At 39.1% G+C, this 27,898-nt stretch overlaps 2 protein-coding genes across 2 annotated transcripts in view; both read left to right on the top strand.

Annotated features, from left to right (window-relative positions):
• Nucleotides 1-27,898, top strand: part of LOC149240377 (phosphoglucan, water dikinase, chloroplastic-like) — a 246,842-nt gene that overhangs the window by 175,771 nt on the left and 43,173 nt on the right. Inside the window, exons 8-9 of the mRNA XM_089373687.1 lie at nucleotides 6,750-6,917; nucleotides 7,039-7,091. Of these exons, the coding sequence (XP_089229813.1) occupies nucleotides 6,750-6,917; nucleotides 7,039-7,091 (221 nt within the window). The remainder of the gene's footprint in view (nucleotides 1-6,749; nucleotides 6,918-7,038; nucleotides 7,092-27,898) is intronic.
• LOC149240378 (uncharacterized) lies at nucleotides 22,309-23,913 on the top strand. The gene is made up of 2 exons (XM_089367287.1): nucleotides 22,309-22,995; nucleotides 23,106-23,913. Exons 1-2 carry the CDS (start codon nucleotides 22,356-22,358, stop codon nucleotides 23,699-23,701), a joined length of 1,236 nt encoding a protein of 411 aa, XP_089223413.1. The 5' UTR covers nucleotides 22,309-22,355; the 3' UTR covers nucleotides 23,702-23,913.

Genomic DNA, 27,898 nt, shown 5'->3' with positions numbered 1-27,898 from the left:
CTTTAATCAAACAAATATCATTGGAAGTTAAATGCATTGATTTTCTAGCTTATCTTTGGATCTTGCATCACTTCTTGACTGTTGATATAAAATTGTAGACCTCTGAATACAAGGTTGCAACGATAATAAATCACATATAAGTCTCTAAAATTGGGTAAAGAAATTTTACAATTCATAATCATTCATGGTTGAAGTGATTTGGGCTTAATTTTAGTCATTGACATCTTTTACACTCTTGCATTCACACATGTGCTCTAATCAAGTTGATAAGTGTTTAATTGGCTAATTGCTCTAAGTGACATTGTGGATTAATGCTCTTAATTTCTCATTGCCATTACTGTCATTGAGTGGATTCATTGCTCATGGTTAAATTGGAATCTGGATCTCTCGTGGATCTTGTTCTAATCATAATCGTGATAAGAGATTTAAATTTCTCTCTTGTATCTAAATGGCATATTGGTGATTAATTGTCTTAAGTAGCATTAATCTTGTCTTAAGAGATTAATTGTCTTAAGTAGCATTAATCTTGTCTTTGAGCAATTGTCTATTTATATTACTGCGACATTTCTCTAGTACTGTTAAGCTTGAACACTTTATCTTGTGGTTGAGATTTTATTCATTTATTGTTTAAGTTCATTTTTGTTCTTAATTGAAAATCATTGTCATCAAGTACTTAACAAGTAATCTCACCTCAAGAGCATCACCCCATCTTGCATTGGAAATCTAAGTCTAGTTGCATTATTTATTTACCTCCAAGCGTAAGCTTGGTTGATAGATATTTAGGGCCACCCTTTCTTAATTTAGCTTGAGGAACTCACACCCTCTTTAGTGGTTAACACAATGGTGCAATTGTCAGAGCAACAGTGTCTATAGCGCCTGAGGCGTCGGGTGGTTGGAACACGGAGGGAGGTATCATTAATCAAGCCTTTGTTTGCTTCCCGTTGGCTTCCATCCCACAACCTACTCTAGAGGCTAGTTCCAAAATAGTTAAGAGGAAGGTTACACCTAGAATAAGCATCTAAACTTAAAATTAACCAAGACTCTGCATTTCACTTAGTAGGATTTGCACTTCATTCAGGTTAGTTAAGCGTTCAAGCAACGGTTGTTCATTCGGTTACTTGGTATCCAATTGAAAATAAGCAAGAAGTTGACTCGATAAGGCACTAATCTCACATCTAAATTTTATCTAATCTTTGAAGTCTTACTAAATTAACCAAGTGGATTCATTCGTGTCTCCCGGATTTGTTGGTTGCCAAGCCTGCTGTTGGGAGACAATGAGAACAAAGAGGTTGGGGATTAGAGTGACAACCCCTGACTTGAGTCGTTGTCGTAGTGCCTATATAGTCTGAGCGACAACACATCCATCTGATTGTCCCACCATCACTTAGCTTGTTAGGCTCATCCCATAAGAGGATGTGTGCAAGATGAATATTGCCATGCTTGGGTCATTTTGAAGGACTAGGAGTGGAACTTTGGTCACCTCCTTTAGCAGTATAACCCTTGAAATTCTACTCCATCTTGTATCAATGCCATGATCTAGCCCCTGATCTTAATGCTTGTCAGGTGGCCCTCAACTCTGGAGGATTGATGGATTCCATTCTTGTATAGTGTTTGGATTTTCTGGTTTTCCTCTAAGTTAATGGTGTTTGCATGTCTTGTTTATTAGGGGTTCCTGTTTGAGCCCCAGTTGGTGAAGAGTGGTATTTTTGATGGCCTTTGCCTTGTCTGTAAACTTTCTAAAACATTGAAGCACATGTTTTTAGATTGTAGTTTGCCAGGAGCTGCTGGAATTATGTTCAAAATTGGTATTCAGTCCTCCTTTAGGGGTGGGTGCCATGCAACTCTTCTTTGTGATTCCAAGGATTTGCTCCATTCTTTTTTGGGTGGTAGTGCATGTGTATCTTTGTTATGTGTTCTATTGGGAACACATGCTATATATTTGTTTTAGATAATGAGGTAAGTTATCTTCTTGCTTTTTGTAATTTATGGCGGGATGAGGTATGTTCAGAGCTTTCTCCAAAGCTTTTTTACTCACTAAAGATTCTGGGTCTCTAATGCATCTGCATACTCTTTATTTATTTCTATTTTAGTAGTGCTTAGCAAGAAGATATAAGCTCCGTTGTATATGCTCTTCTGCTCTTTTCATTTTGCTGATGTAAATATTTTCCTGTAAATATAGATATATTTTTTGAAATAAAAAAGAAGTGAAAAGTCACTTAAGGAGATTAATGAAAATGTGGAATGTACATATCTAAGGAGGGAAGTGATTCTTGTTTATCCAGATGTATCTTTTAGTCCCATTGACCTACTCTTGTGATCAATCGAGGACATTAAGAAAATTATCTTATCTTCTTTACCTTATTAAGGTATCCATTTGTTTTGATGGGCACAAAAACTTCTCAATAAATTCTTTCTTTTTGCTCATGGCTGAGCTTTTGTTCAATTATGCTTTAAAATAAACTTTTGTTCATGGCTTGAAATTGTTGGAGAATAATTTATCATCTGTTTCTCTAGAAGTAGTTCTCCAAAAGTTCTAATTGTTCAAACAAATAACCAAGAGGATCCTTGGTGAGAACTTCCATTTTTTTTGCGTGTTTGGTTGTTGGTTTGAGATAAATTTCATAATTGTTTTTGGTTCAACTATGAAAATGAAGGATAGGTGTTGAATGCTCAAAAAAGTATCCAAGAGGATCCTTGGTGAGAACTTCCCTTTCATTTGCATTTTTGGTTGTTGGTTTGAGATAAAATTCATATTTGTTTTTGTATCAACCATGAAAATGAATGATTAAGGTAGGTTTATGGTTCCCATTGTTTCCAAAGAATTTGAAATGAACAAAGCTCATATAGAAGCCTTGTAAGTTGTTACATGTTATGCATATCCATATGTTTTTGTATTATTATATTGATGCATGCTAATGTTCGATAAATGATAACTCCTATGGCTTCTTTTGAGCATTTCTTTGTAGGATAGACAACTTTTAACTAAGTCCCTGTGACCACCACTAGTGGGTGACCCCTATAAGAGAATTTTTCTCCTAGATTTGTCTTTAGCCTACAACCAACAACCCCTGCAGCCACTTGATAGCTCAATGTGCCATCATTCTTCGCCGTCTGAGCCAACCATTGTGTTCCCTTGCTCATCTGTTATGATCGTATTTTGAAGGTGGACCTTCCAACCCCAAAGTTATGACTTTTCATTGTGTAATTGGTTGTTTATACTTGCTTTTCTTGGGCATATTTGGACATGGATTAGTGGGGGGATTCGACAGAAAGAATGGGTTTTGGTTGTACTTTTGTTCCCTTACCTCGACTTGGTGGTTAATCTTATATTGTGGTCTCGTGGGATCTCCTTTATGGGCTACTAGATTTAGGAGTGGAATTACATGGGAAACCCTAATTTTGGTTGCTTGGTCTTGCTTCCCTATACCCCATATATCTCACTCCCCTTCGCTCATTACAAGCCATTTTCACATTTTCCCCATTCGGGTCCACATATTTCCATTGGGTCCACAAGGTGTTAGCCTCCCCCTCCCTTTGTCCACACTTTGGGTCGGGCTTGGAATGATGCCTCGGAGGTTGATGCAGCTAAAAAGAAAGATAAAAGCATAATTTGGTCACTTACAATAGGAAATGTACCAAAAAATGCAAAAGATGGCCGAGACATAAAAATTTAGTGTGTGGGCAAAAGCCAAACATGAGCTCTACCCCCTATCATTATGGCCATCACCCTGGTTCCTAGGGCCCCTGTGAGTGCCCACTACATCATTAAGGAACCCATGATTGTCGCAACCCCTGGTGGGTGACGAAGTGCTGTACCTTAAGTGCGTAATCAGTGCTACATCATACACACCATGCTTTTATCCCTTGGAGCCTTGAGTAGTAAATGAAGAAAAATCAATAAAAGGAAAAAGGCACATGAAGAAGGGTGGAAAAACAAAGGCCAAGGTAACTCATGTACCACGATTGATCCCTCCTACATTCATACACCCAATGTGTAGGCCTACTTCATCATAGCCACCCTTGTACCATGGCATGTGGCTTGGTGCCTTCCCTCTTGCCCTCACTCCATACCAGCATTATTTCACATGACACTTGCCATTTGCTGGATGTACCATGGACCTCTCATTCCCTTAGAGGTTGAAATCACCTAATAGGGTCCATTAGCCTCTCTTGTTGAGCAAGGTAACATCCGTACATGTCTAAAGCCCATTTGGAAGGGTATACCACCATGAAATGTCCATTTCTGCCTTTGATTAACAAGCTTATTTACTCAATTGCACTAATGAATTTTTGTATTGGAAGGTGAGGAGACACATTGGATCTTATACAGGATTGCTAATGCGTCTTCATCTTGGACTTGGCCTCCTTATACGAGAACCAAGCTCTCCATAGGGCCGTAATGGCACTTGTAGGGTGAACGTTGAGAGCCATGGGCTTCCCCTGTTGCAGAGCATTGATTTCCATACAATGGGCTTCTTCAGCACCACACATTGCTTGTTTGTGCCCCAGCCATATAGAGATGATGATGCATTTGGACCACGTTGCCCAACTGGCTACACGTTGCACCCAACACTTGGCAGTGGATCTAGGGCCCAAAGGAGGTTATGTGTTGTCTGGGAAGACATGGGAGGGTATGTGTCATAATCTAGCCCTCATTAATGGAGCATCGACTTCACTTTGAGCCATTTGGAGACCCATGAGATGCATTTCGAGTCCACAAAGCCCAAATTGAGGTTTTGAGATGTTTTGCAGCATTTGGAGGGCATCCCCCTCTTATCCATTGATTTTGAGGCCCTTACTCTCATTTTTGGCACATGAGGCCTCAATGTTGCCCTTCTAGGCCTCCACGTCACCCTAGCGTGGCCCTAAGAAGGCTAATTCGATTTATTTTATGAGCTATCATGGTTGGCTTGTAACCATGGGTGGGTTTCTACACATTCTAGGCATAGGAGGGGCTTTTACTTTTAATTTTTGAACTCTTAGATCATGTATAAATAAGAGAGAGCTACACTCTCTCAAATCATCACACTTAGGATTTTCGCTAGCCTCATTAGAGGATTCAAACCTGCAATTTTGGAGAGGATTTGGATGTTTTTGGGATGCACTTTGATGTATGGATATATTGCTATCTTTTTGGAGCTTCTAAATGCATTATTGATGGATGGATATACTTCATATTGTCCAGCAAGTGCTTTTTTATGTTGAATATCTTTATGTAAATGTCTAATGCATGTAATTCTTTCTCACAGTGAAGATTTATGCCCTAATTTACTTGATATGGTGCAAAATTGTGATTTTGGGAAATTTTGCATGTGTTACTCATTGATGGTATGAAATAAATGTTCCTAGTGGAAAATTGTCATAATTTATCCATGAAACTCCATTAACTAATGATAACAAAGGTAATTGTTGAAAGGGGTAGTTAGGGCTTCCCCTTTTAGCCTCCTTGAAGGTCAATTTAACCTACTATAAGCACCCATGACTCCATACTCCCAATGGTCTAGGCACTAGTCGAGTCCCTTGGTGGTCAAACTTGGATTTAATCCATAAATTTTCCTTCTTTTCTCCTCTTTTCTTTGCCCCTTTAAGGAGGAGGAGGCCATCTAGGGCTTGGTGCGAAAATTTAGGGAGGAGGAAATTTTGAATTCTATTTGGACAAGATCCTTCCTTAGTGTCTCCCCTAGGCATTCACATGTTTTGAATGAATTCCGACAGTGAAATTTCAATATAATTGATGCCCTAGCTAGCACACCAGGAGGGAGCCCTAGAAGCTAATCCTTTAACTTAGGGATTCCTTGAAGGCTTGAGCTTTAGTACTTGTTAGAGTATATCTTTCATAACTGTTTCTCTTGTCTACCTTGACCTTGGATGCACCTTTATCTCGTTACATATCTCAACCCTAGGTCTCGAGTAGCCATCTATTTCAAGCGGTTTTTTTTTTTTTTTTTGTGGAAAGCCTTACTAGATTCTCACAAAGCTTGCTCTTTTATTGAGCCTTTCCATTGAATGAGCCACCTTGCCTCACTTCAAGCCTATAATAGAGACATCTGTCACAAGTGAGGAATCCTAGGACTCCTCCCGTCAGTGAAAATCCGAGAGGAGAAGGGGACTTAGGCTGTGGTGACAGTGGGCCTTTGTCCCGTAGTGTTTTTGTGCCCTCTAGTTTTAGCCTACGAACTAGGCCTGCTAGTTTGTGCAGCAACAAGCCCATTTGAAGAATACCTTTTTGCCTCTATTCATATGGTCTTTACATTTCAAAGCAATCCTATATTTCTGAGCTTATTTGAAAGATATTTTATCTGATGATGATGAGGTAGCACAAGCTCAGGCTGAATGCTAGCTGAAGATGCATTTTTCGCCATGTTGCTCATTGAAAGTTGTGTTCAAGCTAAATAGGGAAGAATCCACTTGAAAGGTAACTTTATATTGATGCTTCCAAAGAAAGCCAGTAGTGAGCAACTGTGTGCCACAAGGACTGTTTTTGGTTGTGATGTTGAGTCTCTTTCTCTTGGCATTTGGGTGCATCAGCTTTCCTTTTTAGCATTTTAGGATGTGATCTTCCCACTACTGCTTTTTTTGGCACGATGTAACTCTCTGACCTCTGGTGGCAATGCTCTTAGAATCTGTTTGTTCATCCCAATCGGAATTAGTATCTGATAATTTCTTGGCTGTAATATGTTGCTCAGGTTACTGTCAAACTCCTTTGACTTACATCTATTTTAACTTTTTTTTCTTTTATGCACCGACAGAGAATGGACGAGCTGGAAAAGTACAGCAATATTCCTTCTGATAGGGTCATGGAACAGTTGATCGGGACTTTGCATTCCCTAACAGGGCTGAGAGCAATGCTTGTGAAAGGCCTTGAAAGTGGTCTGAGGAATGATGCTCCTGACACTGCTATTGCTACCCGTCAAAAGGTAACGACGTGCATCTATTTTATGATAATTGCCATCTTTATGTGTAGATGAATTATAAGTTATCCGTTGGTTATATTTTATCAGTTTAGAATTTGAGCCTTTATTAATAACTTGTGTACAGTGGCGCCTCTGTGAAATTGGCCTTGAAGATTACTCTTTTGTATTACTGAGCAGGTATTGTTGTCTTTTCAGCTTACTCAAAAGGTTCTATACTGGGTTTTCTTTGTTTTCTGAACATCTTTAGCTTCTTTTTATAAGGTTCTATAGTGGGTTTTCTTTGTTTTCTTGAAGAGGAAAAAATGGAGATTTTGTTTTTAAAAATATCAATATTTTACAACTAGTAAGACCAAGTCAAAGGTGGCAGGATTCCATCAGAGCAAGAATAATTATGTATTTAGTACAAAATATCTTACTGAAGATAAGTTGCCTCCAAAGCTCCGCCAAGTTTAGGTTATCCACGTGGTTCTTCTAAGAATTAATAAGCATTACAGGTAGAGAGTCGATGGCTGTTATTCTTGTTCTGCCAATTTATTTCAATCTACTTTTCCTCGACATCTTTTCTGCTAATGAATCTTATTTCCTAAATATTTTCTTGGATTGACGATGAATGATAATATTTTCTATGTGATGAAATTCATCCTTTTATCATTTATCCAGGTTGCTCAAAATTAATTATTTTAAGTTTGAAACTAATGTTGAGAGTTCAAAGTTAGGGAATATCCATGTTTTTGCATCGATAAAACCATAGTTACCAAATTCGGGCGTATTGGCAAAAAAAATTCGCAAATTCGCTGATTCGGTTCGATACGATTAAAAATTCGGCCAAATCGAATTCGGTACATTGCATGAAGTATTTTTCCATCGCTTGAGCAATGGCAGGAGGGAAATCAGCTGATGGTAAGAAGCCTGTTCCCAGAGCTCTTCAGTTCTCCATTGGGCATATTGCCAAAATATCTCGCCGCCGAGGTGCTCGTTCGCTGGAAAGGCCGCAGTTAGAAATGATGGAGAGCTGAGCAATGCCATTGGTGGTGTGTAAGGCGGGTAACCCGAGGCTTGACTTTGAAATCCAATCACGCTGGAAAACTAGTATGGTATTTTTAGGGAGTCTGTGATAGGGAAAAATTAATTAAAGAAAAGGAATACTATATTGAAAACTTGCCGTTTGCAAATTCAAAAAAAATAATAAAAAAATAGTAATTTCTATATTAAAAAAAATTATAAAATAATAAATCATAATATCAAAAGATATAGAGTAATAACTTTTCAATTAACAAAAGTTACAAAATAGAAAATTCTTTGCAAAACAGTAATTTCTATATAAAAATAATAAAAAATTGTAACTTCTATATTGGATAAAATTATAAAATGGTAAATTTTAGTTTCAAATAGATAGCAAAAATTATAAAATAGAAAATTGGTTGTAAATCAGTGATTCTTATATAAAAATAATAAAAAACTGTAACTTCTATATTAGAAAAAATTATAAAATAAGAAATTTCAGTTTTAAATAGATAACTTTTATTAAAAAAATTAATAAGTTTAAGTATTTGTAACATGTATACTATCGAATTTTTCCCGTATTAAATTTTATTGAGTCGAATTATTTCCGTATCGTATCTAATTCGAATTCGTATTCGAATTCGAATTTGGTAACTATGGATAAAACCATGACATTCCATTTATGAAGACTTGTGAGCATTGGCAGCAAGATGTTTTTGTGATTCATCACCTCTAGAGGTGACTTACCCTAAGATAGAAATTACTTTTATGGTTTTCTCCCTCTAATCTTGTATTAGAAACTGTAAGTTTCTTTTATACATGTTGTTTCATGTGAATATTTTCTAAGTTTTGATTTTTTTGGGGTTGTAATAACTTTTGGTAAAAATGTTTCTATTAAAGTAAGGACCCTATACATGCATTTTACAAAAAAGGGTCGTACAATAGTGACGACAAGCTAGTTTGGCAAGGCATGTAACCTATTTAACCAAAGTTGACCATGTTAGATCATAGAAATTAAAGAGTCTCATTGTGCCATTACATCTAAAGCTGAAAACAATCAACACAAAAACAAGGCCATTCACTAGATCGAGTTGATTGATCAAGATGCTGTAGGAATTAAACCTGTGTCAGGAAGAGGGTCTTTGTCCTTGTGAGGAATGTTGATTTTTAAAGAGTTCTCCAAACTGATAATTGATTCTTATGATTATTTCTTAGATTAATCTTACATTTATTGATCATCATAAATCAATTACACAGAGAACTTCAACAATAAAACAATATGCCAGTAAGATCACAAAGAGACAGCCACACAAGAACACATTATTTTACCTTGGGAAAACCCACATGGGGAAAAACCCAACAACCTTTTCAATAGAGAAATATTCAGTTCAACAGAATCTCTTCAATCTTTCCAATCAAGAATCTTCCACAATAGTACTTCTTTCAATCCCAGAATAATGTCTCCAAGCAAAAGTCTCTTCCAATGGCAAGTCGCATCCAAAAGAGATCACATTATGCCCAATTAGCGAAAAAGAGACAAGTCCACACTCTCTTTTGGAGATGCTGAATTACATGTTTGTGACGATGAAAAGAGAAATGAGTGGGGAGGCTCTATTTATATGAGCCTTTGTAAAATTCCCTCTTGGAAATTTCCCCAAAACACCCCTGCTCTTCTTTTATTGAGTTTTCTCAGTGAAAGGTTTTGTCAAGCAGTTTATATGGACACTGCTGCAGGTATATTTTTCTTAATTTCATTGCAAAAACACATATGTAGTGAGTCCCATTCAGCATGATAACGCTTCAGATGGTTATAAACTGATTTGTAGTTTACCCAGAAATACAAGTATTGCTGCTACAAGGTACATACAACACACAGCCATATATTAATTCAATTTTAAACAGCATTGGCACAAAAGTAGAGGAACCTGATATGTAGATCAGCAAGGCATTCTACAGCATATTGACCAGCTACTAATTAAGATTTCAGCAGTGTACCTTCCAGGTAGATATTCCCAACAGCACTGTGTAAATCATTCATTGTTACAACTTCCAGATATGCTCTGAATACATGTATAACCAGCAAGAAAAAATCGTAGGGCTCTACTCTAATGCGCAGATATTCTTCACACACATTCTGGTGATTAACTCGACCTCAGAGACAGAGTTTTCTCCCACTGTATCCACGCTCAATAATATGCCCAACAAGTGGAGAAGGTCCATGGCCCCTATACTGGCCAGGAGATTCTCTTTCATGCCCAGAACTTGCCCACTGCTAGTATACATGCCCAACAACTGCCCTGTCAATGGTTTTGGCCTCCTAATCAAGGCAATTTGGCTCCTTCAATAGCAGAACTCGTCCAGAATGATGATGTGGCTTCACGTCCCTCTCTTCACATGAGAACTCAACTCAAATTCACAAGGAAATCGGCCAACTTCAAGAGCAGAGAGCTGGTTACGTTTACTCTGTTGGAAACACTGAGAGGGGGGGGGGAGTGAATCAGTATTTCTTTTCAATTGTTATTTTTACCAGTTAGATCACTTATATTTAGAACACAAAATGAACAATAAGAATAAATGCTTTTATTAATGTCTTCTTTACAATAAATCAAGTACAATATATGTAGGGCTCCAACCCTAGATGAAGACACTGATCTTCAATCTCCCAAGCTCCAACTTGTAATATGCCAAGCACCGAATTGGACTTCCAAGGTTCCAACCTTGTCAATTTTGAGGCACCAACCTCAAGGGCTCCAACCCTATATCTGGTTCAGGCTCTGACCTGGTTTTTTGAGGATTGCATTCCTCTAGGGCTCCAACTCTATCTTCCAAGGCACCAACCTTGTCTTTTCGAGGCTCCAACCCTTAGCGTTACCTTGTCAAGATATATTTGGTTATACTTCACGGCTCCCAATGTCTTCATCAACGAGCCCTGTCAATCTTCAACTATCCCTTCACTTTAGTCTCCACGTCTCGTCATCAATGACAGCGTTGTTCTTCACATGAAGGTGTCACCACTGCTCTTCATGTTACCCAAACAAAACTTCTTCAAGGTCACCTCATGATGGCTTCAATATATCATGGTCTTCAATGATCTCCACAAATCTTTAGTATGCTGTCCAACTCTGCCCTATTCTGTTCTCAAGAGAAGACTTGTTAAAATTAGCAACTAGGGCCAAACTCCATGTGGGTCTTCTTATTTATGGTAGTTGATATTTTTCTTGGATTCCTCTCATCGAGAGGTGTAGGATTGATCGAAAGATTATTTGATTCCGACATGTATTCGTGGAGATATGAATTTATTCGTGTTATGTGACAATTCGTCAAGGTCGGCTAGCAAGAAAATTACCCCAACTTATCTTCAACGTTTCATCATAAATAGAAGAGGTCTTCAAGTCATTTTGCACACACACTTCTCCTAAGATCTCTCTCCACTTGTTTGGGTTTGGTGGCTGGAGGGATCAAGAGGGAGAAGCCCTAGATGCAGTGAAGAAAGGGTCTTCTAAGAGAGCCTTAGATGCAGATCTAAAGAGCCCTAGCCGCAATCTTATGAGGAGGTCTTTTTGCGGGTAAGAGGAGATCTATATGTAGCTCAAAGAAGCCTTTATACGCTATTAAGGAGTCATATTCGCAGCTCAAGGAGGAAGCCTAACCACTGTCCAAAGATGGAGATCTAGTCATAGTGAAGGAGGCCTATACACAACTGAAGGAGAAACCCTCATACGTAGTCCTAAGTGCCCTAGCCGCAGGTCAAGAAGGGACCTTAATCCGCTGTAACAAGAGACCCTCAAACCTAGCTAAAGGAGGCCTTGATCCGCTCTCTTGAGAGGCTCCTATTCTCAACTTCGAGAGCCCTAATCTGCTGTCTAGAAGAGTCATCTAATACACTGTCAATAAAGATATCTAGCCGTAGAGAAAGGAGTATCTAGCTGTAGTTTGATCAACTGTCTAAGGGAGTTCAATACGTTGCAAAGGAAGCCCTAAAGAGCCCTAGCCGCAACATAAAGGAGCCATATATTAGCGTGAAGGAATCCCTGTGACAACATGTTAATTCCTGTTGTTTAAGGGGTTTTTGGGTCACTGTTTGAAGGAAGCAAAGTTACAATGCACTGCTACGCTAGGCTGCAGGGCATAGCCAACAGTTGGAGGCCTTTAAGTGTTGCGTTTAGAAGGATAACAACCCTATAAGTCAACGTGTAGTTGGAGGGACTGTATGAAGGCTAGCCACAGTCAATAGGTGAATTGTTGGATGTGTTTAGGGTGATGTGGGACTCAGAGCTTGTGCCCTAACCAGTGACTATGTCTGCCATAAAATGCGCCAGTCCTTGCAGCATATGAAAGGTGCTAGATTAGCAGCCTTGATATGATCAGTGAAACAACAAAGGAAGGAGAGTCTTATGGAAGAAAAACTTCAGTATGTTGGGCAATTGGTTGTGCTGTTCTAGGCCTATCATCTGTTGCATATATTCCATCCTCATTATGTCATCTTCATGGTGAAGATCTCTGATGTCTGATCTCCTATTTTGGCTAGTCAAGTATTGACTTCAAATGTATTTGTACTATCTCTCTCTGCTGAACTATTGAAGAATATAAGAAGATTTGATCAAGGGTTTCCCCACATTGGGGTTTGTCCTTGGTTGGTGCTAGATCTTGTGTCCTCTAGTCTTGGCTTGTCTTCTGTTGTTTATGTTTATGTTCTATTTTCACTTTACTATCATGCTGATGTGATTGCTAATCTGAATATTGTCATTGGGCTATATGAAAAATTGAAGTAAATTGCTCTAAGCATAGAACATACCAAAAATTAACAAGACTTCAACAAGCTCTATTCTCAATAAATCAACACTTCGACCACGACAACTATGAGAACTTCGATCACGACAACTTCAACCACAAGACAACTATGCCAACTTCGAACATGATAGTCTCAACCACGGCAGCTTCAACTGTAGCAACTGCGACAAGTTCGACCACGACAACTATGACAACTTCGACCACGACAGCTTCAACCACAACAACTACAACAACTTCAACTACGTCAATTGTGACCACGGCAACTTCGACCACGACAACTATGGCAATTTCGACCACGACAACTACGACAACTTTGACCACCGCAACTATGACAACTTCGACCACGACTTCCTTAAAAAGTTGCCCAAATAGTAAACTTCAATGTTCTCCTTGGCCTTGTATTTTCTCCTGTAATTCTTATCTGAATTCTGTGCTCAATCTCAGAAAATATCACCGAAATCTGATGGCTAGAATGAGGAGACAAACTTATATTTATACTAGTTTTGCGTTAAGGTGAGGAGACACGTCACTTGAATGAGAGGCCAAGTTGCATGAGTCGGCTCATGTCGGCTTGCATTAAAATATATATTTCTCAACTTAAAAATTCATTTTCTCAGCAACCACTGGGAGTTTCGGGGCAAGTAAGGGCTCATTAGAAAGAGAAAAAATCCTCTTTAAGATGGTCTAGGTCCCATTGAGAAAAGATAACTCTAAGGTGGAAAAAATAATTTTTCTTTGTCACTGTCCTTAAATTTTATGCATAAAAAGTTTGGGACAACATGAGGAATGTTTGGGACATTATGGCTTCTCCATTGTTTGGTTTCTTCATCATCATGAGGTCATGTAGGACATCCATGTCATCATGATAGTATCCATCAATGAGTGTATCATCCTATGTCATCATATAATGGTGTAGTGATATGTCATAGGCAATCTCACATGGTCTAGGTTCGAGTTTGGGTTTTACAATGGTTAGGTTCGGTTTGAGTTTGAATGTTTTGATGAGGTTTGCTGTTAGGTTTGTCTATATATATATATATATAATGAATTATAGGATAAAATAGTAAGAAATCAACATCAGTAAACATCAAAAATGCTATCACCGACATGGAAACTGCAAAGATAAATTACAAGCTTGAGTTGTGACATGAAGTTATGAATTTTGATCTCTGGACTTGGCCAATGGCTATGAGGTTTGTCGAACCTCAAATTTTTTTTAAGGTTCGCCAAAATTCGAACCTCAAGGTTAAAGTTCGACGAACTTTGTGACATAGGGACTCATAGGCAACATCGTTAGAAAAGTTCCAAGGTAGTCTTCCAACCATCAAATGAGATCTTCCACGTCATCATCTAGTCTTCCAACCATGTTATCAAGACCTCATCAAGTGCCATCATCAAGTGTGGTCATTCATCAAGTGTAGTCCTCCATATGTCATCAAGGGTTAAGGTCTAGATCATCAAATAAGGCACGTGATTGGAATTTGGCACTTGGTACTTCTCAGGACTTTTTCATTAGTGGCTTGACATATTAATTGATGGCATCCTTGTCAAACAAGAGTCATGACATCATCATCTGGAACCAGGCATCTCAAGAATATTTTCCATCTCGACCAATGCCATATTGACATCAATGACAACCTTGATTAACAATCTCCCTCTTTGTCATTGATGGCAATATTCTTGCCCTTCCAACATTCTCTCCCCCTTTGACATCAATGGAAAACAGGGTGCCCAAGTACTCCCCTTGTCAAGCTGCTTCTTTTCATCATATTTTCTTCATCAATAGTAGTTCTTCATAGGTATGTTACTCCCCTTGTCATGGTGCTCTTTCATCTGGCAATATGGTCCAAGTTGCATTTCTTCATGGATGAACCAACTCCCCCTATCTGCATAAACTCTTCTACCTCAAGAAAGATTACTTGCTTAGTGATAAAAAAGAAGAGATCCTCAACAATAGTCCACCGGATGAGAAAGGGATCATATTCTTTAATGGAGTTGCTCCCGAGAGAAGATCTATCAAAGGATGATTGTCCATGTATGACTCATCAAGGATTTCATAGGGCCCATTTATGGATAGCTTCTCCCTGAATGCTCAAGAATCACAAACTTCCCCTAACTGCATGCATGGTCTCCTTTTTGGCAGAGTCTCACCATCAAATATTTGGAATATCAAGGATGATTTCATCAAATCAACAACATCTATGGTTGGCTGGAGTGATCAAGAGACTTCTGGATCCAATTTGCTTCCTTCTCCATACTTGTGTAACTTTCTGCTCTGGCTTGGTTGACATAGTTTTAGCTTCTTGAGGGACCCAAGTCAAGTTAGAATCATGTGCCATATGTCCAATGTTATGGCAATTGAAGCACTCCATCTTGTTCATGAATAAGAAATCATGACTTCTTCTTACAAAATTACTTCTTGGAGATTTACTGGGACCATTATATTTGTCTTTGTGATATGCCCTACAATCTTTTTCCATGCGCCCAAAGTTTGTACAAGAATAGCAATAACCAAGAAATACACTTTGATACTTGGGAGATGAATATTTCCTTGATGTAATTCTGAAGTCTTTTTGCCTTGGGATTATTTGATGATATTCATTACCTTTTGTATTCTTGGCACCATCTGCAAGTCTCCTTTGAATAGGATTTCTTCCATTGTTGTCTTGACTCTTCTCCTTGCCTTTGTTGGAACTGGGAGCATCAACATTTCTTCCTGGCTTCCTCACATCCTTGTGTTGGAATTTCTAAGTTTAATCCATTAAGAATTCTTCCTATACTATCTGATTTATTTCTTCCTACTTGTTCAATTACTTAACAAGTTATTTACCATGTAAATACTAAAAATAAATACAAGTACAGTATCAACATCTACAGATCATCAACTGAAAGTAAACAAGCACACAAGTGACACCGTTATTTTTGGACTAATGTCCCTGGAAAAACCCAATGCGGGAAAACTGATGCAACTATTCAGAGGGTTTTATTATTATGCAGTTTTCAAAATACAACCAGGGTGCCAGAATGGCTCACCCAACAGAGAATGCCCTCGGCAGTAGTACCTCTCACTCGGAGATAGATATTCTAGCTGATAAATCACCGGATGAACGATCCCATAGCAACAATTGCAGCTTTCGCTGCACTGCGTCACTTTGATAGGGACTGCATCACCCTATCTGGCTCACCAGCTCCTAGTCTGTCCCACGAAATCCTCCCAGCGCTGCCTCTAGTCCTGCTAGCCTCTGCGTTAACTTCTAGAGCCTCTGCGTCAGTCCCTAGACCCTTTGCGTCTCACATGCTGGCCTCTTTGGCTTTGCGCAACACTTGGATGCCTTTGCGTAGCCTCTAGCTGCCTCTGTGTCAACCTCTTTGGGATCTGTGCAGCTCTTGGATGCCTCTGCGTCAACCTCTCTGGGATCTGTGCTGCGTCTCTGGTACCAACTTTGCCTCTCTGCTATGTATTCATTGCCCCTCAGCTGCAACTCAAATCACTTGTTCAATTTTCTCAGCGAACCTCGCCCCAAAAAAATCGAACTAACTGATTAATTTGGTGTGTTCTCTAACTAACCCTCAAGCCTCCTCTTATACTTTTCTTGTTGGTCCATCAACGATCGATATTAGATCTCTAATAAATGACTAAGATTAGATTTGACTTGATCCATGACTTTTGGACCCTTCTAACCCAGTTTTATATTAATACCCATTAATATTTTATTTTTCCTAAGTTTAGACTTAGGAACTCCATTAAAAATATTAATTATTTTAATATCTCCCAAATCAGTTAGAATCTGCCCAAACCATTTCTGGGTCTTGGAGATCTCATGTGCTTTAGCCTCTCCACCAATTTTCATGGCTAGAGCATATCCGATGCTACCCCAAATCAACACTCCCTCTTAGCGAGGACTATGCTCTAGTAATACTCCTCACTGAGTATCACCCTGATCATCCAACATCGGTCCCTGTGCTGATGGTAGGCTTCCCTGCCCAACATCCTCTGCACTGCTGCATCATGTACTGCTACCCATGGCCCCGCCACTGCCACTGTTGCATCCTTATGGTAGCTCCCTCTGCATCCGTGTTGCTGCTGGTCCATATACCCAACACTGCATCTGCATTGCATCCCCTTCTCCTCACTTTGCATCGTGCTGTCCATAGCACTGCCATTGCTAACTGCTGCACTACAACCCAGTTACTGAGAAGGAAGTAACTAATCCACCCAACTCTGACATCCTTGTCAGGCTAGAGACACTCCCGATGCTGGAGCTCCCTCTGATGCTAACAAGTGCTCCCTCTATTGACCTCTGCGGTACTGCAACAACTCCATGCATCTCACACCATTTCAAACCTCTCTGTGCCATCTTGCACTGGTGCAACACTCTCTTGCTTCTCGCACTGTTGCATCCTGCTAGCCTCGGTGTTGTCTGGGGACTCCTGCACTGTAGCAGTCTCAGCCGCTCCATCTGCATTCATCTCTACCAACATCCGCCAGTCCTGCTACTCCTCTTCGAGGCTCTCGTAGCAAGGTATAATCCAAGAGTTTGGGTACCTCGAGGATCCTGCCCCTCATCACCTGTAGTCCATCTGACTACAACTTGATGTCTCCCCACTTCCTCTCAAGTGGCACATGAGCACTCATGGTGCGATCGTCATCTGCCTCGACTTCTTTCTCCGCCTTTGCTGGCGTTGCCTTGGTCTCGGAAGCCTCTCCCTTGCTCTTCTTCCTTGGACATTGGTTTGCAAAATGACCCAGCTCCCCACAATGGAAGCACTTGACCTTGGAGAGGTCCTTCTTTTTCGTCTTTTCCTACTTTCCCGCAGATGCTAGAGTCACATCCTCTTCTTCCTCCTTGATTTTGACCCCTTTACCGCTACTCCCTGCCTTGGTCAACCGTCTAATCTCTTCTTGACGAAGAGTCGCCCACAGTTCCTCCCAATCCGGAAGGCTCATTCTGCCCAGTATGCTTTGGACAAATGCCTCCCAATCCTCTCAGACTGTGTTCAATGCGGTCCTCACCAACATCTCATCCGACGTGGCCCCTATCGAAGTCAACTGGTCACGGATCTCTTTCAATCGACCGAGGAAGACATCTATCTTCTCTATCTGCTCTCCCTTCTGCATTTGGTATGACCACAACTGATTCTCAAGTAACATCTTCCTTTGGACGGAAGTATGTTGGTACAGTTTCTTTAGGGCCTCCCACATCTCATTTTCCGTATTCTTCTTGCCAATATGCGTACCACATGATCGTTGCCCCCATCAAGGACGATGCACTTTGCCTTGGCCATTGCTTCCTCATACTTCTCATTTTTAGCTGGGTCAACTAGGATCGCTATAATTTTCAAGGTGAAGTCCTTGATGCGATATCTGTCCAGAATGGACAAGATCATGGCCTTCCAAACCACCAAGTTGGACGCTCCGTCCAGTCTATCCTGATCTCTCAGCCCATTCACTGCCATCTCGCTGCTCTTCTTTCGACTTCTCCGAGAGTCTCTACTTTCCTCCTGGAAGTCCTCTATTTGATACCCGCTGAGTCTCTCCACTTCCCGTCTGGAAGTTCTCGATTCGACTCCCTTTGAGTCTCGATTTCCCTTCTGGAAATCCTTTTTCCAACGTCGAGTTGCCCCACCCTGATCGTCTGTGCAATTGCACCACTGATCTAGGTGGATATTGGTGGCCCCCACCAATTCCACTTGGACCCCCACCATTGTTTCTTTCAGTTTTTTAGTTTCCTTAATTGTAGCACAGTTTACTATTTTTAGCAGTTTTTCGGGTGCCGTTTTGAGGCCTTAAATGATGTTTTTTTGGAAATCTACCGCCAGCAATTTTTGACAAAATTGTATTTTCCGTTGTAGTCCTCGAAGAGTTCTTTCCAACCGGGTATCATGCGCATAAAATGGAGATAATATGACCAAGTCACAACCTCGGGAAGTTGGCTACCCAACTAACACCAACGGGGCCCATAAACACTTGGTGTTACACCTCCTCGAGTTAGGGTTTTTGTTGTTTAGGGTTTTCTCTTATTGTTCAATAATAAAAAAGGCCCTTGAGCCTCATTGTAATGCAGTTCAGAGGCATGTAGCCGCCACATCTCTTCTCAGGGATAAGTTACCATCGCCTAAGCTAGTTTATTTCCACTTCTGTTTGTAAGCATATTTCAGTATTTTACATTAATGAAATGAAGTATTATTTCTGCTGCACTTTTGTATTTATGGTTATGTCTATAATTTGTTGCATCCCTGCTTAAATTGAAGGAGTTTTGGTGCCTTCTTATTTTACAAGAGCATCAATTGAAGGAGTTCACTGCAACACATTGCTGTACCAACAGATCCTATCATGTTGCATGAGTACCGGAAATATGATGCCAAGGTCAGGCGTATTATCCTAGTTCTGGTCAAGGACCAGATAGTTCCGCATTTAGCGAAAGAAAATACAACCAAGAAGATGTGGGATTCCATCAACAAACTTTTTTAGGATAAAAATATGAATTGGAAAATGATCCTTCTTGTCGCATAGAATGTCTAAGCAATGCGACAACGACTCAGATCGAGCGCTGTCACCCTAATCCCCAATCTCTCCGTTTAAGCTAGCTCCCAACAACAGACTAAGGGGGGTAGACCCTACGGAAATGGATGGAAGAAGGATTAGTTAGGAACCAACCAATTCGAGAGACACAGTGAAGCGACCAAATACTCGTTTTAGATTAAGAAAGATTTTGAAGGATTAGATTAGATTTATACGATTGATGCCAGTGCCTTATGGAGTCAACTATCTTGCTGAGTAAATTTAGGACAAGTACTCATTGGATAACTGCTACTTGGATATATAACTATCTTATATGAAATGTAGATCCTAAAATTGATGTGAGAAGCAAGAATCTTGGTTGATTTTAATTAAATGCCTATCTAAGTTTTAACTCTTCGATCCTTTCTATATTGAGCCCATAGTTTTCAAAACCGTTCCGGTCTGACCGGTTACCGGCCTAACCGGCCGGTTAGGAGGCCCATCGGTCAGAACCGGTGAAAAAACCCGGTCAGCACCCTAATTTGCCCAGATTTTTGACCTAACCGGTCAAAACCGGCCGGTTTAGGTCCTAACCGGCCGGTTTTTTGCTAACCGGCCGGTTCCGTCCTAAACCGGCCGGTTTAGGGACAGGCCGCCGGTAAAGGTAAAAAGCGGACGGTTTATGGCAGCTGAGGGCGGTTTAGGGTTTTTGGGGGTGAGGGAAAGGGATTTTCCCTCCAAAAAGACCCTCACAATTGCTATAAGACACCCCTCTCACCCTCATTTGTCTCACACAACTGATTTGGAGTGTTTGTGAGTGTTTGTGAGTTTGTTTGTGAGCTTGGAGAGTGTGGAGTTTTTGCTGAAGTAGTCATCTTGGAGTTGGAGTTGGAGCTATTTTGGAGATAGTGTGTAGCTGTCAGTGGAGTTGCCATCATCAAGAGGAGGCTAAGGGAGCTACTTTGCATTTCCAGGTAAGGATTTGCACTTGATAATTCCTCATTTGGGTCTGCTGTCCATGAATTAATTTTTTTGTGCTATAAACTTCTCATTTCAATGATCTATCATCTATGCTAAGCCTATGAACTCTCTAGCTCTATGCTATCAAATTTTTTAGCTTGCATGTGCATTTTTTTTCCTACATTTATCATTGATTTTCCATGTTCCTTAGCTGCAATTTTTTTTTTAAATGGCAGATTTATTTGCAAATTGTTATTATTTCAAGCAAACATGGCTCCAAAAGGAAAGGACAGTGCATGGGCTCATTGTGATGTAGTTGAGGGAAAAATGATATGCAAATTATGCCATAAATCTATTGGAGGTGGGGGTATTCTTAGGTTGAAACAACACTTGGCTGGGGTAAGAGGCCAAGTAAAGCCATGTGATGCACCAAATGCACTGTTAGGTCCTATTAGGGCAGAATACATTGCCAAGCTTGAAAAATTTTATGAGGATAAGGCTAGGGAGAAGGCCATCCAAGATGAAATTGCAAGGAAGAGGGAATTATTAGAAGCCATGAAAGAGAGTGGGTATGATGACTCTGAGATTCAAGACTCCACTTCTATCCCTTCCACCAATGACCCCTTTCACTATGTTCATCCTTCTGTTGGAGTTGGCCAACCATCAAGAGGACCAAAGAGACAAAACATCCAAAGTTATTTCTCATCTTCTGCCACCATTGCTTCTTCTAAATCTAATCCCACTTCCTCCCAGCCAAGTTCTCAACCCACTTTGGATCAGCATTGGAAAAAACAATGCAAAGAAACTTCTCACCAATACATTGCTAGATGGTGGTATGATTCAGATATCCCATTTAATGCTGCTCGCTCACCTTATTACCAAGCTATGTGGGACTCTGTTATAGCTGCAGGAAAGGGCTTCAAAGGCCCTAGTATGCATGACTTGAGGGGAGCTCTTTTGCAAAAAGAGATATCTTCCATTGATGAGTATTTGACTGAGTTTAGAGAGTCATGGGTCAAAACAGGTTGTTCCATTATGTCAGATGGATGGACCGATGGAAAGAACCGCACTATCATTAATTTCCTTGTTTCTTGCCCTCAAGGAACCATGTTTTTGAAATCAGTTGATGCATCTGATAGGCTAAAGGATGCAAGCCTTCTATTTGAGCTTTTGGATAACATTATTCAGGAAGTTGGGGAGCAGCATGTTGTGCAGGTCATCACTGATAATGCCTCAAACTATGTTCTTGCTGGAAAGATGCTTGAGGCCAAATATAAGACCATATTTTGGACTCCATGTGCTACACATTGCATAGACCTCATGCTTGAGGATATAGGCAAGGTGGAGTGGGTAAAAAACACTGTAGATCATGCCAAGTGCATTACAAAATACATTTACAACCACTCATGGGTATTGAGCCTAATGAGGAAACACACTGGAGGCAAAGAGCTTGTTAGGCCTGCAATTACGAGATTTGCAACTCACTTCCTCACGTTGCAATGTCTCAATGGTCAACATAGAAACTTGCAGAAAATGTTTTCCTCTGATGAATGGTCTGAATCTCGGTGGGCTCGTAGACCAGATGGAAAAGACACCAAAAAGAAAGTGTTAGACACTTATTTTTGGAAAAGGTCTGTAGAGCTTGTGAAAATTACCGAGCCCCTTGTTAAGGTGCTAAGGTTGGTGGATGGGGAAAGATTGGCCATGGGCTACATTTATGAAGCTATGGATCAGGCAAAGGAGCAGATACGGGCAGCTTACAATGACAGGTTAGCTAAATATGGCCGTATATGGGAGATCATTGATAACAGATGGAACAATCAACTCCATCGTCCTATACATGCAGCCGGGTATTTTTTGAACCCAAGGTATCACTATAAAAATCAGTTGATGCATCTGATAGGCTAAAGGATGCAAGCCTTCTATTTGAGCTTTTGGATAACATTATTCAGGAAGTTGGGGAGCAGCATGTTGTGCAGGTCATCACTGATAATGCCTCAAACTATGTTCTTGCTGGAAAGATGCTTGAGGCCAAATATAAGACCATATTTTGGACTCCATGTGCTACACATTGCATAGACCTCATGCTTGAGGATATAGGCAAGGTGGAGTGGGTAAAAAACACTGTAGATCATGCCAAGTGCATTACAAAATACATTTACAACCACTCATGGGTATTGAGCCTAATGAGGAAACACACTGGAGGCAAAGAGCTTGTTAGGCCTGCAATTACGAGATTTGCAACTCACTTCCTCACGTTGCAATGTCTCAATGGTCAACATAGAAACTTGCAGAAAATGTTTTCCTCTGATGAATGGTCTGAATCTCGGTGGGCTCGTAGACCAGATGGAAAAGACACCAAAAAGAAAGTGTTAGACACTTATTTTTGGAAAAGGTCTGTAGAGCTTGTGAAAATTACCGAGCCCCTTGTTAAGGTGCTAAGGTTGGTGGATGGGGAAAGATTGGCCATGGGCTACATTTATGAAGCTATGGATCAGGCAAAGGAGCAGATACGGGCAGCTTACAATGACAGGTTAGCTAAATATGGCCGTATATGGGAGATCATTGATAACAGATGGAACAATCAACTCCATCGTCCTATACATGCAGCCGGGTATTTTTTGAACCCAAGGTATCACTATAAAAATCGGCTAGGAGATCAGCATGATGGGGAGGTCAGAGCTGGATTGATTGATTGCTTGGAGCGCATGGTCCCTAACCATGTAGACCAGTTGGATATACATAGACAACTTACTATTTTCAATCAAGCAAGTGGTACTTTTGGCAAAAACTTGGCAAAGATGGCAAGAGATGTGGACCAACCAGGTAAGCAATTCCAATTTCCATTTTGTTTTTCATTTCAAGTTAAAATTGTTTACGTTCTTTACAATTCAAATTATAAACTAAGTTACTAATTATTGTCTTTTTCTTTGCAGCACATTGGTGGGAGTCATTTGGTGGCCAGTGTCCTCAATTGCAAAGGTTTGCAATTAGAGTCCTCAGTCAAACTTGCAGTGCTTCAGGTTGTGAGCGCAATTGGTCTGTTTTTGAGCGCATACACACGAAGAAGAGAAACCGTTTGGAACAAAAACGGTTAAATGATCTTGTTTTTGTGCAATACAACCTTCGACTGAGGAGGAACCAAATGATGAGCAAATCACCTGATCTAGATCCCATTGTGTTGGACGATATTGATCCAACATCAGAATGGGTGGAGGAGACTGAAGATCCTGTGTTTGAGGCTGATTTTGATATCGACATGGCTTTAGCGGAGGATGAGGCAGATTATGTGGCGGCATCAGAACCAGGATCAGTAGCGGCATCAAGGAAAGGCAAGGAACCAATGGAAGGCACTAGTCGTGCAGGTCGACAAACTCGTGCTTCCACTAGGTCCACTTCTATTGTCATTGGTGGCATTGATACTGATGTTGCAGATGAGGCAGAGGCATCCTCAGACTCTGAACCAGATGATGTCTATGTAGCTCCTGATGATGATCATGTGTCTAGTAGTGGTGATGATCTTGATGATTGATCATGTGTACACTGTAGACTTGTAGTAGGCCAATGGCCTCATAGCTTGCAGCATGGTTTTTGGACTCTATAGGCCATTTAGAGCCTCATTTCTTATGTATTTTGCTATTTTGTCGATGATATGTATTGCACTCGGTGCCATTTTGATATATTCACCTTTGCATGGTATATAAATGAGCAAACTTTGCATATTTTGTCTCTATTGGCTTGGAATCATGGTTTTACATCTTAAAAATAGTTTTATTTCATTAAAAATTAATTATTTAATGTATTTTTTAAAAACCGGTTCGTTTAGACCAAACCATTCCCGGTTAGACCGGTTCCGGTCGGTAAACCGGTTAGCTAGGTGGACCGGTTCGGTCACCGGTTCCGGTTTTAAAAACACTGATTGAGCCTGATTTTGTAGTAAGTGGCAGAGAGAAGATAAGGTGAAACACACTAAGGTGTGATTGACTATACATCTCCAGAAAATATAACATACCCAGTGCCCTCGGCGCTGCAGAGACTATGATTCTGGCAATTGCAAGGTCACTGTTTTAAGTACTAAGAGAAATAGACTTCTCAAGCAAAGATGGATGGGTACCTATATTTTTATTGACCAAGCTTATGCCTGGGAGTAAATTTTAATTATGCAAGACTAAGTTAATATGCAAGTGCATGAGATGATTAGATGTTTTAGTGAGACAAAAAGTTAAATACTCAAAGCACTTAGATTAAGATTTATTTTGAGTTAAACACTAAGTACTTTAATGAAAAATCCCAATTAAACAGATGCTCAAAATACTAAATTTTAAGAACCGAAAGATATACAATTTTCCACAAGTCAACAATAGAGTATTCAATAAAAATGCTGATCACAATTGAAAATTCTCAAAACTAATTATTCAAAAAAATCCAATAATTCAAGTAAATGGCTCTAAACTTAGAATTAATATCGTTCTTAGATAGTGAAAATGTATGTGCAATCAGGCATTAGAATTTAAAACCCAATATCAATGATCATAAAACTTAGTTGAAGCACAAAAATAATGAAGGCCTAAGCTCTTAAATTTCACTAATTAATTACCAAGAAAAAACCATGAAATTTAGATGCTATTCGAATAAACACTTCAAATAATTCCGAAGTTAAATGATTTTCTAAATGACTTAAATCCAAAAAATATTTCATTTCCCTAGAAATATTTTAAAGTTTTAAGGCCCCAAAACCCTTATCACATTAAAAGAAGGAACTTAAATTAAAATTTGTGTCTCACTTAAAAATCCTTTAAAGTTACATGTGATAATGTTTGTGAATGAAAATTAAATTTTTTAAAGGGGGCAATGAATCAAATGATTTCATTGTGGAAAATAAAAAATTTAATTTTTTGAAGGGCCAAAGGCCACTTAAAAAGATAATTAAATTTAAGAATTGTTTATGAAAAAGTAAAATTTAATTTTTTTAATGGGCCAAAAGCTACATAAAAAATTAAATCTAAATGTGAAGGTGTTAAGGTAAGTGTTTTCTGAAATTTTAAGATTAATTCTTTTTTTAAAAAGCCAATAATTTTTTTTTTCATCTAATGATATGTCAGGAGGCCTTTTTTTTCATCTAATGATATGTTAGGAGGCCTTACACCAACGTGAGAAAAAGCGAAGAGGAGCTAGGGCAACGAGGGATAGAAGCTCATGTGGGCTGATGAAAAGGATGAAAGAAGTGAGGTGCTTGAGGGACGCAGATGGACAGGGCTACATGATGCCTGAGGTAGAAGGGTAAAACACAGGTAGAGAGGAAGGGTTATATAGGTAGGAGATGGGAGTTGGGGATGTGTAGGAAAGGGACGCGAGATAGGAGGGACCATACAAAAATAAAGGCATCGGATTGAGGTAGCTCACGTAGAGGATGAGGGGATGTGTAGGAGCTGAGGGCAATGAGTTAGGGAGAGCGAGGAGCTAGGTCGATGGGAGAAAGAAAAATTAGAAGGGAAACGCAGATGCAACGGAAGGTGTAGTGAGGGATTAATAATTGAGGAAGAAAACAGAGAGGGTATGGAGCTGTGAAGGGGCAAAGGAAAACTGCAAAGATTGGAAGAGGGTTTGCAAAGGGGGTTTCAACCTCAGAAAAATTTGAAAAAAAGCTAAAAATCCCTTGGAATTTATTTATTTATTTTTTGTTTCTTCACTCCAATTATTTTATGAGAAAAACCCAAATTTGGAAAATTTTAATTTGATGATTTTGATTGAAATTTTCCTCGCAAAAAATTATTTTTGAGAGAAGATCTTGAAAAATCTCCTTGTGGAACTTTAGATCTCCTTCTGCACAAGCGAAAAATAAAAACCTAAGACCCAATACATATACAAAAATTTGAAATCAAAAACCCAATCCCAGGTTAGAAATCGAAATAAAAATTTAATTTTTCAGATTTATACACTTAAATTACAGATCTATCAGATTTGAAGAGTATGAGTCCAACTCCGCTCCCAAATTTGTAGATTTAAGACTCTTTCTAGTTAGATTTAATAATTTAGCACAATATTTTGAAGATAAATAATTTTTTAAGTTTTAGGTATTAGCCCAAGACATCTCTGCAAGATATAATTCATTAGATAATCTAGGAATTTTAATTCAGAAGACTCTCTAGACCTTAAGTTTCAGGAGTCGACTGATTCAATCGAGAGCTTCCCCAAACGCCCAATATTTCTGAATCAAATGATTTCTGCACACTTATAAAATAAACCGTTAAACCAATAGAGGTATAAAATAACTATTAAACCTTTAAAGATTAGAGATACTTGCTAATCAATTAAAAATCTTAGTGCTATCTTAAAACCCAACAACCTAAGCAAGATACCTGATCAATAGATTGATCTACAAGAGCTATTAACAAGCAGTTTACAAATAAGATTAACAAAACTTTAAATACAAGTTACGATAAAATACCGGAGATGAACACTACCATCAAGTAAAACCCCAAAGACTTTGCATTTTATTATTCCAAAACAATTTACAAGAGCTTCAAGAGCTAGTACACGATTCAAAGATCGGGTTCTTTTAAAAGAAAAATGACCTCTAATTTATAGATTAATTCTCCAACTGCTAGTTGGTTTGATTTCCGTCAAAGTAATCTCGATCGTTGAAAAAGATTTAATTATTTTTTAATCTTCTCTGTCAAAATTATTTTATTTTTGAGGAAAATTCGAATTTTTCATTTAATTCATTTTTAATTAACTCAAAATTAATTATTTTGAGCTGATTTCGTTAAAAAATTGACTTCGACTTAACTACCAAGGCCCAGGGGTCCAAAAGATCTTGAAATTTTCAATATTCCCTTGGCCGGGACCTTCAAAAATTAATTCTTCTAGAACTCACGAATTTTTAATTTGGAGAATTAATTTTTCTTAGGACTTAAAATTAATTAAATTTTTGGATTATAGTTTTAATTTGTTTTTGCCAGAAAATTTAATTAATTGACTCATGAGGGGATTAATGATTTGTCCGACCCTCAAATAATTTAGCCATGGTGTCTGAATATGAGGAACCATGCACTAAAATGTTTTTATATCAATATATTACAATTTAATACATGAAGGGGGAACACCCATTTGTTATAGACTGTCAATCATTTACCCAATTTTGCGACTCAAATATGATCTAGTAGACCAAGTAATTTGTAATAAAACAATTTAGCCAGTTAGGTTAAATTACTCGCAAATTACTTTATTGAAAACTTGACTATAATGCTAGGATTTACCTAAAATCTTAACGACAAAATGCACTCTAGCTTTTGGGTCAGGTTGGAGGGAAAAACTCTGCCGATTATCCGTGTTTAAAAAAACACATGAATCGGTGAGACAAAAAATCTCTTAGGATAGAAATCGTTATAAAAAATGTAGGATTACCTAGGTTGTTACATACATATATGGTCTTTACTATGATCGTTTACATTATAAACTTGTAGAATGGGTTGACAACTTTTACGAAAAGATCACTGAAGATGATGATGAAATCCGAGTAATCTTCATTGCCTGAGCATGATGGAATCTACTTGTGAAAATGTACACTGATATAGGGTATTTGAAGTGGAGTGGTCAATAATCCTAAGAGGGAAACTCAGAAGAACTAGACAAAATAAGGGAGCATTGTCACCCACAAACACATCGACAATTGCTCAGGGCGGGGGTTTTCACTCTGATCCCTGTCGACTTCGTTCTATGGGGGGTT

This window comes from Pinus tabuliformis, chromosome 8 (genome assembly GCF_031772625.1).
Source record: "Pinus tabuliformis cultivar Carrire ecotype Pingquan chromosome 8, CPIR1, whole genome shotgun sequence".
Taxonomy (NCBI): Eukaryota; Viridiplantae; Streptophyta; class Pinopsida; order Pinales; family Pinaceae; genus Pinus; species Pinus tabuliformis.
The sequence above is the reverse complement of the archived record's forward strand: the minus strand, read 5'-3'. Positions and strand labels throughout refer to the sequence as shown.